Source organism: Corvus moneduloides, chromosome Z (assembly GCF_009650955.1).
Source record: "Corvus moneduloides isolate bCorMon1 chromosome Z, bCorMon1.pri, whole genome shotgun sequence".
Lineage (NCBI taxonomy): Eukaryota > Metazoa > Chordata > Aves > Passeriformes > Corvidae > Corvus > Corvus moneduloides.
Genome location: NC_045511.1, coordinates 70,596,623 through 70,613,276, shown reverse-complemented (window position 1 = coordinate 70,613,276; position 16,654 = coordinate 70,596,623). Strand labels below are relative to the sequence as shown.

The window sequence follows — 16,654 nt, the reverse complement described above, 5'->3', positions numbered from 1 at the left end:
TGAAGAAGGTCAGTGCTCCACTGTGAACATTAATTATGGCACAAAATATATTCTGTCCAAACATGCATCCTTTTAAATGTCACAAGTCTAAATTTTATCTTTCAGAATGAAACAAATACGTTTTAGCAGAAGGCGACCATCATCAAAGTGAATGTATCTCATAGCCTTGGGGTTTTTTTGCCTCATCAGATGATTCATAAACAAATAATTTCTTCTCTACACTCTGAACCATTTCATCACTGTAATCAAAACCTAAAGATAGTGCCTATCAAATAAGATGGTTCTTCAAAAGTCAGATGAAAACAAACAAAAAAGAAAGTTACTCAGTGATAAACATAAAATAAGATTTTTTTTTTTGCAGATACTGCTCCCGAACAGTTTAATATGCTGATCTAATGATGGAAAAGAAAATGAACATGAAAAATAACTTACTTACAGATTTTGTGAGTCTAAGGTCCTTTTTTCCATGCAATATGTCAGCATGGATAGGTAAATTCTTCCTCTAGATTATAATGCAAGTGACAATAAGAATTGTAATTTTCAAGTAAAAACTGCAGAACCTGAAGGATTTGCTTTAATTGGTATTAACAATTCAAGCAGATCTTGCTAATTAACGGGAGTCTTGTGCAGCTTCTAGTTAGCTGATTTTTTCTTCTGACAGCATTTTTACTGGTCATGCATTTGAACAGAAAATGGCCATAAAGCTCTTTGCATTCTAGCTAACAGAACATGGACACCAAACTAAGTCTCTGCATTTTGCAGCATTAAAAAATAAACTCTTTTTTTCCATAAAACTGGGATCTAACAATGTCTTTTCATCAGCTTGTCAATAGCAGAATATGAAGGGTCTTTCCCCAGATTAAATATATACATATAATATATATATTGGGGTGTATTTTTCTTTTACTGTATTTTTCTGGCATTTTATGGTGGAGAAATACAATCTCAATCTCACAGAACAGCAGGGGTTTTCTTACACACGTATTTTCACATACTTAATTTTAACACAAATTATTTTCTAAAATGTATAAGAATGGGAATTAGTGCTTTTGTAATGTAACAATCTAGGCTCAGGTTCCTAAAAAAGAGGATTTCAGATATCTACAGATGTTTTCACACTATAAAATAATACACACCATTTTAAATGAGCTCAACTATAATTTAGCTTGGAGAGACTACAATGAATAGGGAGAGTGCAAAAACGCAAGGAAGACTCCTAATGCGTGAATGATTCTATTCTTCCATTCAGCTGTGCTGAAGTACCTTACAGTATGGCTTACTCATAATAACTGTAATACCATCAGAATGCAATTTCAATAACTTGTCTGTTTATTTCAAACCAAACGTTTTCATTTCATTATGCTGGTGTGCTGCTGACTGACTAAATTTTAAGCACAAATGCAACAAAAACTTAAACAAAACAGGGCCCTTTATTCTCAAAAGTGAATTAGACCATTCAGAAGCACTGGAATATTAGATTAATCATGAGACTAAAGACATCTTTTTAAAAAATAATGCTCAAAACTGGGTAGCAGAGCAAAGAGTGTTTATTGGAAGAAAATCGCAGATCTAAAATACTTGTAATTGCATTGAAAAAAAATTAACTTGAAAAACAGTAAGCCAAAGCAACAGAAGCATATCTCAAAGGCATGGACAAACTACTGTGTACTCATGGTTTCTCCAGGAAAGGCTGTGTCTTTGTTAGCATCTTCTCTGAGCTGTTCCTAGTGACCAAACTTTTTGTGTTTTCTTGGTAGTCTAGTATTTCAACAACGCTGCAGTCCTCCACCCAGCAGCAGACTGGTGTTGGAAGAAGTCATGAGGCACTCAAATAAGCCCAGAAAGTTCTCAAAGCACACTCATGTAATCTTCTCTGTTTGATTTTACATTGGTGTGCCCAAGTGGTAGCTTATCTACCTGCCCACCTACTGACCTGGGAACTACCAGCGTGTGAAGAAACAGCAAACTGGGAAGATGGCCAAGAACTAAAACACAGAATCTACAAATAATTCTTTTATTACTGCTTTGAACTTTAACACTAAATACCTTAGCTGGAAGATTAGACCTGGAAATCTGATGGAAATTCCATTCACTTTCTAAACACTTCAGAGTTCAACTACAAAAAATACATTTTCAGATTTTTTTCCCCTCACATAATATTCTTGATACACTGTACAGCACATCACCACCTAATGACACACTTCAATGCATACATACACACATGTGTATATATATGTATATATGCGTACTTATATATATACACAAATATTGAAATTCATACATATTCTCATTACATATGCCATATACATTACATATGCCTCTCCATACGAATGCAATGACCATGACTCCTGAAGGACTAATTGCATTCATTCATTTTCTCAGCCCAGCATGAAGCTGGTAGATTGCTGGGATCATAGCAATAGGGGAGGGAAAGGAAGGCTCATCTTTATCTATCTTTCTCAAAAAGCATATAGGGCTAGAAGAAAGAATGCAATGAAGTGTCCTGACTACGTGCACTTGGAAAAGATTTTTTAAGAACGGTTTCATGAAGATCAGGTACCACTTAAAAAGGTGCCTTTCATACAAAGGTGGAAGCCAGTGAAACTATTGTTCTTTGTGCAGTCTTTCCATAGAAGGTTTCAAACTGTTTCAAACACCCACTTTTAAAATAAACACCAACGTTCTTTTGGAGACACAAGGTGTTAATGAAACCATTAAAAGCAAAGAAAGTAGGTGTAAAGAATTGAAGGCTCTACTACTGATTTTTTAATTACAAGGAACCCGTCGGAGATTTCTTCAGCTCTCGGAGAGCAAGCTGCTGGATAAAATGCTCTCAAAATAAAAGCCATGCTGTTTCAAAATAGGTTTATATATACATATAATATATATACAAGTATGTATATGTATACCCCAAGTACTTAGGCTCCTATGCTTCCCTTGACATATGAGACTTGTACATAACACCAACATCAAAGTAAATACCTCGACTTTACCCTTCCTCATCCCCAACTTCTTAGTTGTTCTTAATGTGCGTAACTGCTTTCTTCCTATTCCAGCCATTTCTGCATGGCTTCCCTCAACTCTGCACATAGGCATTACTGTGTCTATATGGAAAACAAAAAAACAAGACAAACCAAACAAAAAAACAGCCACATGACCTCAGCACATACAACCAACATGCTATGGTGAAATCCACAAACATGTAACAGACAGCAGAACACTCAGACATCCATCCAGCCCATGAAAATGCTCCGAAAAGTGCCAGGTGTGCATGAGCTGCCACGACCAGAGCTTCTCAAAACTAAATCTGTGAATTTGGCTGGTCCAGGGAGGCACTTAAGCACACATCTATCCACACATACAACTGCAGCAGAACTTAGGCGTGTAAGGATTGAGTTCAAAGAAGTTAGATGCTTTTCTGAAACAGTGCCTAAATACTCAGCTGAAAAATCCACATAGGCTGAGAAATCCAGGTTGTGAAATTCTGGTCTATGCATAGAATTTTCAGAAGTATTCACTCATTTTTCTGTTTGCTGCTCCCAAATATCTATCTAAAAAAAAAAAGCCTTTATAAATACTGACCAAACTGTGGTATCCAGTTTAATTATGGGAAATCCCCAGCTGAAGTTGAAATTACTTTTCAGTACCTAAATTCTCTAATTACCATCTGATTTGATTTTATCCAAATAAATACACAAAGAGAAAATAAATCAGCATCCTATGTCTTTATAATAATTTTTTTAAGGATTTGATATACCATTTTCTTGTATAAAATGCAGCCAAGCCCAGTAATACTCCTAATAAAAAATATTTGCTTTCGTGAGACTAGAAGCTATGGCCTCTATGTATGACCAGAAACTAGACTTGCAATTCAAGTATTTTTAACCACCCCGAAAGTAACAATTTATAAAGCTACATAACCTGACACTGAAACAACTTACAGGGGAATACCTAAATAGAAACCACAATCTTAAAGCATACTCCTGGCAAGCAGAAAAACATAGCAATAATTACATCAAGTAGTTCAGCTTGAACTGTGACAAGATTAAAAACAGTAGCAGGCACTAAGCAGGTCGACCGCTTTAAAATTTGGCCCTGGTACACAAAATTAGTTCTGAATTCTAATTAGAAGGACACTACTAATCAAGATTAAATTAATATGCTCCATTCCAAAACTGAGCATTGTATTCAGAATAATATTCCCTGATGATAATAAATTGCTGTTCCATATAAGAACACATATGCAAACAGTGCTGAAAGATTAATGCACTTTATGATGGAATTTGTGTACACTTAATTCTAAGCCTACACAAATAAACAAATAAAAGAAACAACATTTTTTGAGCTTACTTGAGGATTCATTTCCAATAAAAAGAAAAAAAAAAAGGATTAAAAAAAAAATATTTTATTTATACTTCAAAATTTTAATTCCTAAGTATATTCTCTCCTGGAATTGGACTACAGCATTTACGGTAGGTGTATGTTGATAATTAAATACAGAATAAGGCACAGCAATACTTTAAACATTTCCAAGAACTGACTTTGACTCTGTAAGAATATACAACTTTGTTACTCGTACATACTGACAATAATGACCATACACTTTCTAATTGTTCTAGCAGAACTTTGGCAACTAGCCAAGACATATAATACGAATTTTGCTACTAGACTCCCATGATTTTTTATTTACAAAACATTGTTCACACCAGCAGCACTTATCAACCGGACTACTCAACAATTTGCTGATGTGTCTTTCAATAAGAATTAAATTTTTACGTATTTCAGTAAGTTGCTGGAGTCTAATACTAATAAAAATTAAACCATCAAACCAAAAGGAAGGACAATCATTATTAAATTCTTCAAACTTTAAATAAAACCTAAATTTAGAGTGCCTTTATCATTATTAAGATGATCAATATTTCATTTTTTTAAAGGAAATTAATTAGTTCTATGGCAGTTTGTTAATTCTGAATAAATACAATAAAGAAGTAAGTAAATCACAACGGTAGTATTTGTGTTTAAAGAATTACACTATATTTTTCCTCTAATTTCAAGTAGTTATCACCAAGTAAGCGTCTCTGCTTACTTCTACATGTGTTCACCTCCTGGGTCTGCCTCTAGATGAAGATAAATCACTCCAAAGTTACTCCTGCAACACCGTTAACTGCTCTAAAAATTTTGATATCCAAAGACAATATTGCCTTCAGCTTAGGTTCTGAGAAAACAAATTCAAAAGAGAAGTGCTTTCTTTTCTTTGGGTCTCTTCCACCTACCATTCAGGTGTTTGCCTGTTTTTATGTAACGCTCATGTTACTTGGAAAGCACACACGAACTGGGCACGCTGTATAAAACAAAGGAGAGTTGCATCTGCACCCTACTCTTTCTCATATCTTTAATTCACAAATAAACACAACATGTTCAAATGGATACATCCATTGTGAGAGAGCAGCATTTTAAGAGAAGAAATGTTTGTTTTTAAAACAGAAGGTTTAGAAACATCTTAAAATTAACTCTTCCTCTGCTGTTTGGAAGAATAACAAAACTAAGTTTTCTTTGCAGTCTGCTGACGTTAGATGTTGGATTAATAAGAGATTCCATTAAAGTAGTGATATATGATTAAACTTACTAGAATCCTTGTAAATATAATTCAGTGTATGATACCTACCAACTAGGTAAGCATTGCTTGTACCTTCAACTGTCTTTACCTATGTACAGTTATTGTGTAAGATCATCACACATAAGACAGCAGAAGTGAAAAATCTTGAATCTAAGGCTATTTTTGTAGTATTATAACTGTTATGGCAGCAATGTGTGCAGTTAGTCAAACCTATTTCTTTCAACGATCCTCCTTTCACTCAGTGGGATTTGAGAATATTACTTCATTTTTTTTCCCTTTTTCTAGCAGTTACATTTCATTTTGCCTAACAACAGAAAAAATCTCAGTTTTTTAGAGACAAGCAATTTTTGGGACATACGTTCTTTGATGGTGATGTGAGGTATAACTTTTCATCTTATTTACTCTGAGCAGTTTTTTTCAAGTAACACATGTAGAAAGAGGAAAGTGCAGAGAGAGGCATTTCAAATCGGAGATACTCATCATACCCAAATATGATTGTTTCTGTTTCTTTGTCTCAAGTTTTTTGTGCCAACTATTTATCGCTGAGGCGTTGCGACCAGGAGCACAGTATTAAAGTGCTGGACAGACTAGCTAACCCTGGGCACTTGAAAATTCTGTCCATTAACTTCTGCATCACCTATTTTAAACCTGCTCTGGAATACCGAGTAGTGAAGTTTTCTGCAAGCAACACAGATCTATTAAAAAACATGACCTGTGACAAAAATCAATGTGCTAATCTCAAGCCAAACAGCAGTATCAGAAGCATAAAAAAGAGATAACCTAAGATAAAACGTCCCCAAATTTACTTAGACTAGCCTGACAGGTTTACGAAAGAAAAAAAAAAAGATCCCTTTGACACGGGTGCTTTGACAAGGCAAAAATATTTAATACCCAGCTGACTTTTTATCTAAACACATGGATATCATTTGGAGCAGGACTGAAATTACCTGATGGTAAATATGAGGGAAAACTCCAGAAAAAAAAAATTAAACCTCCCTTTCCAGTGCTGAACTGCACTCAGGGCCTGGTGCTAGGAACCCTCCGGCGCGAGGGGAGCGGAGCGACTGCGCCAGCACCACTCGGCCGCGGCGGCGGGGACCCCGGAGATGCCGTCCGTGTCCGGCGGCACCGGCAGACCCCGGGCCGGGACGACATACCTACCTTGCTTCCTCACCTCCAGCCCGCCCGGGAGAGCCCCTCGCCGGGCGGGCAGCGCAGGGCATAGCCGGGCAAAGCCGCCCCTGACAACCACCTCACCCGGGGTGCTGCGGAGGTCCCGCCGAGGACGCAGAGCCCTGTCCGGGGCCGGCTCCCCGCTACCGGCGGGCGCCACTCGCGCCGCAGGAACTCTTAGGGGCACCACTACCTGCGCCCCTCATCCCTCCCGAGCTCCTGGAGCAGGGCTGGCAGCAGACGCCGGCTGCCCATGCCCCGCCGGGAGGGCATCCATCTGGCTCCTGAGGGCCGGCGGCGGCCGATCCCAGGGAAGCCGGAGAGGAGAGGAGAGGAGAGGAGAGGAGAGGAGAGGAGAGGAGAGGAGAGGAGAGGAGAGGAGAGGAGAGGAGAGGAGAGGAGAGGAGAGGAGAGGAGAGGAGAGGAGAGGAGAGGAGAGGAGAGGAGAGGAGAGGAGAGGAGAGGAGAGGAGAGGAGAGGAGAGGAGAGGAGAGGAGAGGAGAGGAGAGGAGAGGAGAGGAGAGGAGAGGAGAGGAGAGGAGAGGAGAGGAGAGGAGAGGAGAGGAGAGGAGAGGAGAGGAGAGGAGAGGAGAGGAGAGGAGAGGAGAGGAGAGGAGAGGAAAGGAGAGGAAAGGAGAGGAAAGGAGAGGAAAGGAGAGGAAAGGAGAGGAAAGGAGAGGAAAGGAGAGGAAAGGAGAGGAAAGGAGAGGAAAGGAGAGGAAAGGAGAGGAAAGGAGAGGAAAGGAGAGGAAAGGAGAGGAAAGGAGAGGAAAGGAGAGGAAAGGAGAGGAAAGGAGAGGAAAGGAGAGGAAAGGAGAGGAAAGGAGAGGAAAGGAGAGGAAAGGAGAGGAAAGGAGAGGAAAGGAGAGGAAAGGAGAGGAAAGGAGAGGAAAGGAGAGGAGAGATCACCCCCGCCACCCGCCCACCGTTGCTGCCTGAAGCCCTGAACCTCCGAAAAATAAAAGTTTTACTCTCCGTCTTGCAGCCGGTCTCTCGACACGAGTCTCCGGCGCCGGAGCGCCGCTGTGCGCCCGCCCGCCGACCCCCGCCCGGTGCGCGCCCGCGGCCGCCCCGCGTACCTGGGGTTGGAGCTGTTCCAGTAGACGGCGTAGCGGTCGGCCACCGCCTTGGCGCCGGGCTCCTGCCCGCGCACGCACACCCACAGCGCCGCGGCCGCCAGCAGCAGCATCTCCACGTGCGGCATCGCGCCCGGCCGGTGGCGCGGCGAGGCGGGATGACGGAAAAATAAAGAAAAGAGGGGAAAAAAAAAAAAAAAAAAGAATGGGGAAGAAGGCAGGCGGAACCAAGCCGGGGCGCGGGAGTTGTGGCGTGAATAAATAAAAAGCGAGGCGCGGAGGCGGTGGGCTCCGCGGCGTGCCGCGCCGCAGCGAGAGGAGGGCGCCTGGCGCCGAAGACGGGCAGCAGGCGGGGAGGGCGATCCGCGGCCCCTCAGGAAGCCTCACCCTGGCAGGGGGTGGTGGGGGCCGAGACGGGTGGCGGCGGCAAGCGGCGGGAGGTGCTCATTCACCGGGAGTCCCGGACGGAGCCCACGGCACGACATACACCGGCCCGCCGGCGCGGCGGGCGGGCGAGAGCAGCCCTTCCTTCGCCCCCTGCGAGCGGCCCCGGCGGCGCTGACGGCCGAAGTGCGCGGGGATGGAAGGAGCGAACGAGCGGGAGACGGGGAAGAAGAGCGGGGAGGAGGAGGGGAAGGAGATCCTTTCCCTGGAAGCCCACGGCGAGTCCTGGCGATATATTAAAGGCCGCCGGCTGGGAGCGGGAGGAGAAGTGCCCGCAGATCTCAAAGTACAAAGTTTGTGTCTTCCTTTCTGGCCCTCCGTTCCCCGCAAATGAGCAACAAACAAAAACAGGAAAAAAAAAAGGGGGGGAGGGGAGGGGAGAGAGGGGGAAAGAAGCAAAAGCCCTGAGGAGTTTGCTTGCTGCGCTGATGGAGTTGAGGAGCCTGTTCTGCAGCACGGAGTGTCTTGAAGGAGACTTTGTGGAGTGGTTTTCTTGTCCTTCCTGTTCCTGGGCGGTGGATGCACCAAGGACTGAGCAACAGCCAAGGCAAAAAAAAAAAAAAAAAAAAAAAAAAAAAAAAAAAAAAAGCGGGGGAGTGGGGGCAGGGAAAAAAAAAAAACCGGCCAATCCAAGAAATATAGTGGCGTGGAAACCAAGGAGATGAAAGTAAAAAAAAATGTTTTATGAGAGGGCGTGGAGGAAAGCAAAATCTCGGAGAAGTGCAAAATCAAGCCTGCAAACTCCTCTGATGATGCTGGTCTTGGCTCGCCTCTCCTGCTCGGGGAACGAATGGAGCGATAAGGCGAGGTGCAGAAATCTCCTGATTCAGCCTCCCGGAGCCTCTCTGAGATAAAGCAGGGTCCAGTTCCGTGAACATCAACTTCTGCGGAAGGACAAAACAGTTTGAAAGAGCAGGGAGGGGGTAAGAGAAAAAGAATCCACCCCTCAGACGGCTACATAAGGAGATCGAAAAAAACCCAACCACCCCAGATCTTCTCGGTCTTGCCCAACAGCTGCTCCCCTTTTCCCTCTGAAGCAGCAGCAAGAGCGGCAAGGAAAAATATACCACGCCAGCAGGCAAATAAATAAACTTGAATGCAGCGGCAGGCAGGGAGGGATCGTAAAGAGCGACGAGGATTGGAGGGGCAAAAGTCAGCTCTGGAAAAAAAAAAAAAATTGCTTTATGGGAGGAAAAAAATCTTTAAACAGTCACGCCCCCTTTTGCAATGACCGGTCCCTTCACTGCGTGTAAATCCGACATCAGCAACCTGGAAAAGCTAGGAGCCTGGCGTGCTGAGCTGTCTCTGTGCATGCGTGTGTGCGACAGGCAGCCGCAGAGATCTATGCGCGGTATATCGAGGTACGCACGCACACAAACACACACACACGCATACATACATGCACACGAGAGGGTCAGATCGGGCGCCGGTGTGCACGAGGGATGAAGACGAGGAGGAGGTGCAGGCAGCCAGCTCCAAGCACGGGCGCTGCTGCTTGATCATGTGGGATTTTTGCATGCAGTTTACTTGGGAAAGGGGGGGATTTGCCTGCGCAGCCAGTCAGGACACAGCCTGCTGTTTGCTTACAGATTCCCTTTTTTTTTTTTTTTCTTTCCCTTTTTTATTTTTTTTTCTTTTTTTTCTTTACACCTCGACCTGATTGGCTTGCAACACGAGAAGGGAGGTGTCATCCCGGGCTTCTCCTCCTACGTGCCAAAAAAATACCCAACCCCACCTTCTGGAAACCTGACTAATTGAATTACTAAGACCTCGGAGTAGTTCCTGTGCAGCCTTACTGCTGAAGGTAACCATTTCAACGCCGGATGCTGCGACAGGCATTGCGCGGGATGCGGACCAGTTTCCGCCGGCCACGACAAACAGTGTGCCGAGAAATTCCATCGAAACAGCAAACTCCTTCCCCGCGTTCCCCCCGCGGCGGGGGTCGGCACGCTCGCCCCGGGCGACGCGCGGCAGCGCCGGTTCCCGCACACCGCAGCGCTGCGGGACCGGGCGGAGCGCGGAGGGACCTTCCGCAGCCGCGGAGGCGGCTCCGCTCCGCCACGCGCCGCCGCGGACACTCCGACACCGCCGGCGGGGCACGGTGGGCGCCGGGCCGGTGTTCGGCCGCCAAATGCCCGCGGGTGCGCGGAGGGGGCGGCGCGGCGCGGGCAGGTGAGCGGCTCCCGCGGGCGGGGCGCAGCCGGGGCCTCCTCCCGCCGCTCCCGCCCGCCGGCGTTGCCGGGGTGACGGCGGCCAGCGCCGCGTCCGCCCCGTCCCGTCCCGTCCCGGCCCGCCCCGTCCCGTCCCGTCCCGTCCCGTCCCGTGCCTGTCCCGTCCCGCGCCGCCGCCGGGGCCCGCGGGGCCGCGTCCCGCCCTGTCCCGCCCGCCTGCGGCCGGCGCGGCGCGTTCGGAAGCGCCCCGACTCCCCCCAGCGGCGCGGGGCGGCGGCGCAGCGCGGGCGGAGCGGCGGCCGCATCCTGCGCGGGGCCCGGCTCTGCCGCGGGGATGCTTGTTGGGCTGTTCGTTTCCCTGTGGTTTTCCTCAGCGTCGAGGAAGACACTGCGGGTTAATCTTCACCCATCGCATCACCCAAACTGCCCCCGATTTCTGCTCTTCGTCCCCCGCTCGGAAGTTAGTGAAGCGACGGAGCATGGGCTGGAGTTAAAAAGAAACAATCAAACCCCTTGGGTTGGTTTTTTTAATTGTTTGGGGTATGTTTTCAGTTTGTGTGTGGGTTTTTTGTTTGTTTTGTTTTGTTTTTAGCGAAGTATTTTACGGTTTTCAAAGCTTTACTATTAAAAGCTGAAAAACTTGTCTCCCTATGGTCTTCCTTCAGCGTTGTTTACAGTATGTTGACATCTGCAGATTAATGTTAGTAGGGTACAAAGTACATCGGCCAAGTAAATTACCCAGGTATAACAGGCACCATAATCCCAAACTCGGTACATTCCTTTTCATTAAAAGAAGCCCAGCAATTCCGATTTTTTGCCATCTTTGAACTAAGTTCTTTTAGTAGGCGTGGGCACATCCAGTATTTCCTTAGTCTTTTTTGTCCAGCACAGACAGAGATGTGCCATTGTAGGAAGCAGAATAAATAATGCTTTTTCCCCCAAAGAATCTCCTCAGCCATGTTTGTAAGAGAAGTTCAATTTTTTTCTTTTTTCCTCTTTGTTCTGCTTGTGAGAAGTATCACAAGGAAAGAGCAAGGGGTCATTTTGTACAACTTAAAATACATTTTAATACAGAGTCAGAGCTTAATCCAGTATATAAAATGTCCTTCCAGGGCTGCAAGGATTGTGGGTTTTTTTAAACACATACAAAGCTGTGAAAGGAAGGCAAACTAATAATAATTGGGGGAAGAAAATCCAAAAAAGACTGACAATAGCAGGAGTATATCCTTTGTCCCTGCTTTACTTAGCCAGCAAGCTGTAGGTGGCTGTATCTTAGTAGTTTATAAACAATACAGAGATATAAATCCTTTGGACTGAAGATGTAAATTAATTCCATGAGTAAAACAAAGTACCAGTTTAATAAAGAGAAAGTAAGAATTTTTTTTTACACCATAACCAGTTCACAGAAATCATCAAATATGCAGTACCCAGGAACAAACCAGCTTCTAGCCCACTCTCTTTTTTCATGATTACATGATTACACAATTATTGATGGCACGGTTGTAAAATGCTTCTGTATACCAATGGCCCCTGGCATAAGCATTCATTAGGCAGAAAGGTAAAGACTGTTAACAAGTGATTCAACACCGGTGAAACTATTTTGAATACAGTGTTGAGAAAAATTAGTGTGTGTGCAGACTGGGTATCTGGAACTGCCTCTGACAAGACTGTGTAGCTGCCCCTGAATCCTCAGCTCCACAACACAAACAAACCATTACCATCCACTGCAGAGCCTGTACTTTCTCTGTGGCTGCACAGAATTCCTGTGGCTTGATGTGCTGTGCTGCAGCCACTACCTTAATTGATCACATAGCTCAAAATAATTAGCTAAGCACAGCCTAAGACTTTGTCTGAAGGAAAAAGGGATGTTTCTGTAGATTTTCTTTCTTTGCTGATTGCCATTAACAGTTCACATTATTTGTATCATTGTCCAGCAATGCTTGGTATCTTGAACAGATACAAATGACTTATGGTGTTACAATGTAGGTAGAGTTGTTAAAATATAATTTAAGTTCTTGGCTTTGCCATTCAGAGATACTTTGTCACTCATAAAACAGAAAACAGAAAATATATCTCTGTATTATTCCTATAGCTTGTATGTATAATTTTTATCTCCTACGAATTTGGGAAGTGCTTTAGAAGTAAAACTAACTGGTAGGACCCAATCCACCTTTTCCTGACATTAACTCCAGTGACTTTAAAGACATTCAACAGGCAAATATCATGGGCTTTTTCCTTTTGTTACAATGCAGAGAATTAAGACAAGCCCATTCTGCAAAAATGGATGCATCTTGCGAGTTAGTGAAATATATACCGGGTTTTTTTTTTCTAAATTTTGTGGAAATGTGAATTTTTAAATCATATGTTCAGTATAATTTTATTAAACATAGCCAGGCAAAAAATTATATATATTCCTGTGGTTGGTCTGTATTTAAATCATCTGCAATATTTCATTAAAAGGCTGAACAAAATTTCAGCTTATTTGTTTATCAGTGGTTACCCTGGACCTGTATTTTTCAGGACCTGAAAGCATCATGCTTTCTTATACTTTTAATCGCTCTCTGATTGCGTAAATATGTTGACAAAAATTATTTAGAAGCAATCTCAGCTTCAAGTTTTGCAAACTGATAACTGAACAGAATTGTTAATCATCACAAATTCTCTCATCTTTTACGGTAATCCTTGATACTGTAAGCTGTCAAAGAGTAATTCAGAACAAAACCTTAGACTAATTTCCATATGAGAAGAGTAGGTACCACAGGCATAAATAATACTGTTAGAGAGAATTACTGAATTCTGTATAGAGAAGCATGTTCCTAATTTGATTGCAAATATTCTCAACTAGAATAAGAGCTTTCTTTCTAGGTGATTTCTCTAACTTAAAGATATTTTTTCTTCTCAGACACATTTACCTGTGAGAGACTCTGTGTATGTACTCCCTATTTTTTTTTGTCCTTTTTTTCTTTCCCACTAGAATAAATAATAGTAGAAATATTATAGAATATTTAGAATAAATATAGAATAAATAATCTCATGAAAAAGAACATAAGGAAATGGCTTCAGACAAACCTGAACCAGGATTTACTTTTTTGTGTGAGTATTTTCAAGTTGCTAGAATAGAAGAATTAAATGAAGATTCTTGATATTCTATTTATTAAACTGTCTGGCAACTCCCTTGCTCCCCTTGCCCTCATTTTCCAGTCTACCAACCAGAGATAGATTATACCTTTACTCTGCTGTGATGTACTGAGGCTCAATAACTTCATGGGTTTGGATGTTCAAAGAAGCAAGTTTGAGACCCTTATATGAAAAAAAAAGAAAATGCCAGAACACAAAATACAGTAAAATTGAATTTTAGACAAATTTTAGAGTGGTATCTTTCTGAGATATTTTCAGGCATATTATTTTGTACAGGAATCATGGATGTTCTTTTTTGCATATGGTTCTTAAAAATTTGCTGTTGTTTTAAAGAAAATTATCTAGTTAACAACTTTGCTTCCATTTCAGTTTGTCAGTTCAAAATCCTGTGTGTCTGGCTGAGCTGTCAAAAGATCTTTAGCTCACAAATTGGGCAAGATCTCTTCAGCACATAACTATTTGAATATTAGTCTGGAAACTTCCAAAGTTTAATACATTGAGGAAAACTTTGAGAAGGAAACAAAATATTTCCTAGCTTCATATGGCTATTCCACAATTTTTTCCCCCCCAAAGCTTGCAAGGGAAAGAATTACAAGGTACAAGATTTTCAAAAACATAAATGGAAGCAGGTTATTTATCTATTCCTAGACACAGAAGTGTTGAAGTTAAATGTAATGTCCCCTCCATATATGTAGGTAATAACTAAGATATAGTGTGTTGCCATTCAAGTTTGTTGTTTGTTTGTCTTCATAAATACTTTTGCTCATGTTTGCTAAATATCTAATTATGAAGAATTTGTTTGTCAACACACTTTAGAGAGCTCAAAATTTATGCCTTTGTGAAGTTAAAGTGTTTTTAATACTGTCAATTTGAAAGGCAAAATAAAAGCATTTGTTTCTACCCACTCAAGATCCTGTGTAGGGTTTCTCGCTCTACAAAATGTAAAGCTCATTGCACTGATTTGTCATTAATATTGATTCAATAAAAATAACTGAAATGGCTCATCAATAAAGTCGAAGCAAGAGAATCCATAGCCCTAGGATAAATATATAGCTTTCCTTTTCCCATCCACTTCAATTCCTAAAGACATTAATTCAAAGATCTTTTTAAAAGACTTTTGAAAGCAATTGCTCAATCTTAATTTATTACAGAACCAGGATCTTGCAAAACCTCCGATTTTAGTATTATCACTGCAGAAACAAACATTTAAAGCTTGTAGGTGCAAGAAAGATTAAGCACTGTACTGTAAAAATGAAGTATAATGCAGGAAAAAAAAAAAAACCAGAGACAGTGGACTGTATTAATGTAGTTATTGCAAAGATTGCTGTTTACTCCTGCAAAAAAGGCTGTATTGAGCAGATAGGCTATACAGGTTATACAGATTATGTTACATGAGCAGGCTCTCATTTCAGCATCTGTGCATCTCCTATGATGACAGGGCAGGACTTAAACCAGCTAAGGTAAATATTAATCCCGTTTGACCTTGTGATACTCCTAAATGATATTTTATGTTGCTTGCTGTTCAAATGCACATGCTGAGACTGCATTTTTCCAGATTCCTCATGATGAAAGTTAGCTCTTCAGGATTCTTTCTGTGCACTGAGTAATTGCAGATGGTGGTCTAGAACATCAGTGTTTGCTTAGAAACGCTGTTTTCAAGCAGTCTTTTCAAAACAGACGGAAGGAGATTAAAAAAACAACAGACAAACAAAACAAAAGCCCCAGAAGACTAAAAGAGGTAGGCATGCATGCAAAACCAAACACTGAATTCAAAATAATATGACAAGAAACAGTTGTTTGTAGGTATATGTGGTTCTTGGTTTTGTAGTGTTACATCAACTAGTGGAAAAATCATTGATCTTGCTTGTGGGCATGATGTGGGTTTTTGTTTCTTGTTTAAGCCTTGTTGCATGGGATAGACAGCTAGGGTATTTTTTTGTCTGTGTCCAGATAAGTGAAGAAAAACAAGCTAGAAAATTGAGGCACAGGTGGACTACTGTTATTACCTGGAAATATGATGGAAATCCTGTACTTGATTACCTTCAAGCCCTATGTAGTAAACATAATTATCAATTTCTATTATTAATAGCACACTTTACAAGAATAAAAAAATTCACAAGATACCCTTTAATAATTTTCAGAATTTAATCAACATTCAGGATAATTTTCAATTTAAGTTTGTGCAACTGCAGCCATTATTCTTGCTGTTCATTTTACATATGAATCATAAGCTGTAAAATCATAAACAGTCCCTATTGTTGCAAAACCCTGTGCTTGCTTGTGCATATCTTTCAGTACATAGCAAAGTCTTGGACTTTGACACTGTTCCCTCATCACACAGCACCGCCCGTCAACTAACATTACTCACATTAGTGAAAATGAATCAACATTAAAAAAACCCCAAACAACACAGCTGCAGAGTAGGTTACTACAGATCATGCCACAGTTCTGCGCTGAGTTAGCACTGGAGGCACTTGCCCTGATATGTTGCACAAGTAAGAGTCTTATAGTCTAAAGGCAGCTCTAAGGAGTTTGCATGCAGAGGTAGCTGAATGGCACGAGACAGTCTCTCCATTCAGGAGACTTCAGATCTCCTACGCTAAGGAGACTCAGTGTACGTCACACGCTGCAGAGCTCTTTGCAGAGGAGATGCTTTCCTGACCAAGGGTGCAGACCCAACAGGACATAGTTGGATGCCGTGAGTGACACATGGCCTGGGCAGATGGTGTTCCCCAAGACGTCTGTCAGCACAGCGCAAAGGTTACCCCCGTGGGTATTTGGTGCAGCTTCTCACCCACGCTGTTTGCTTTGTACAGCAACAGTTCCACTGGTTCTGCAGCCATGGAACAAGGTCCTATGTGCTGGGGAGAAAATCTAATCTGGTTGAAAGAACAAACAGAAACAAGACTGATATATATTATTGCACTTAATTAGCAAGAAAATTTTGGAGAAGTCTGTGTGCAACTATGCACTTTGGAAGTTTTTAGCTGGAAGAAAGAAATTTCAGAGGTTTCAGTGATAAAACTCTGAAGAGT

General features: G+C 42.3%; 1 protein-coding gene across 4 annotated transcripts in view; it reads right to left on the bottom strand.

Moving 5' to 3' along the window:
- EFNA5 (ephrin A5) overlaps positions 1 to 8,029 on the bottom strand; it is a 206,558-nt gene extending 198,529 nt beyond the window's left edge. For 2 of the 4 annotated variants that reach the window (XR_004237405.1, XM_032095624.1), the window contains exon 1: positions 7,870 to 8,029. Coding sequence is in view for 3 of the 4 variants with exons in the window: in XM_032095624.1 (XP_031951515.1) it covers positions 7,870 to 7,994 (125 nt within the window). In the remaining variant the exon portion in view is untranslated. Of the gene's footprint in view, positions 1 to 6,778; positions 7,102 to 7,869 lie in introns of those variants that run through there. The other 2 variants (XM_032095626.1, XM_032095625.1) reach the window with 2 other exon arrangements.
- Between the last annotated feature and the right edge of the window lie 8,625 nt (positions 8,030 to 16,654).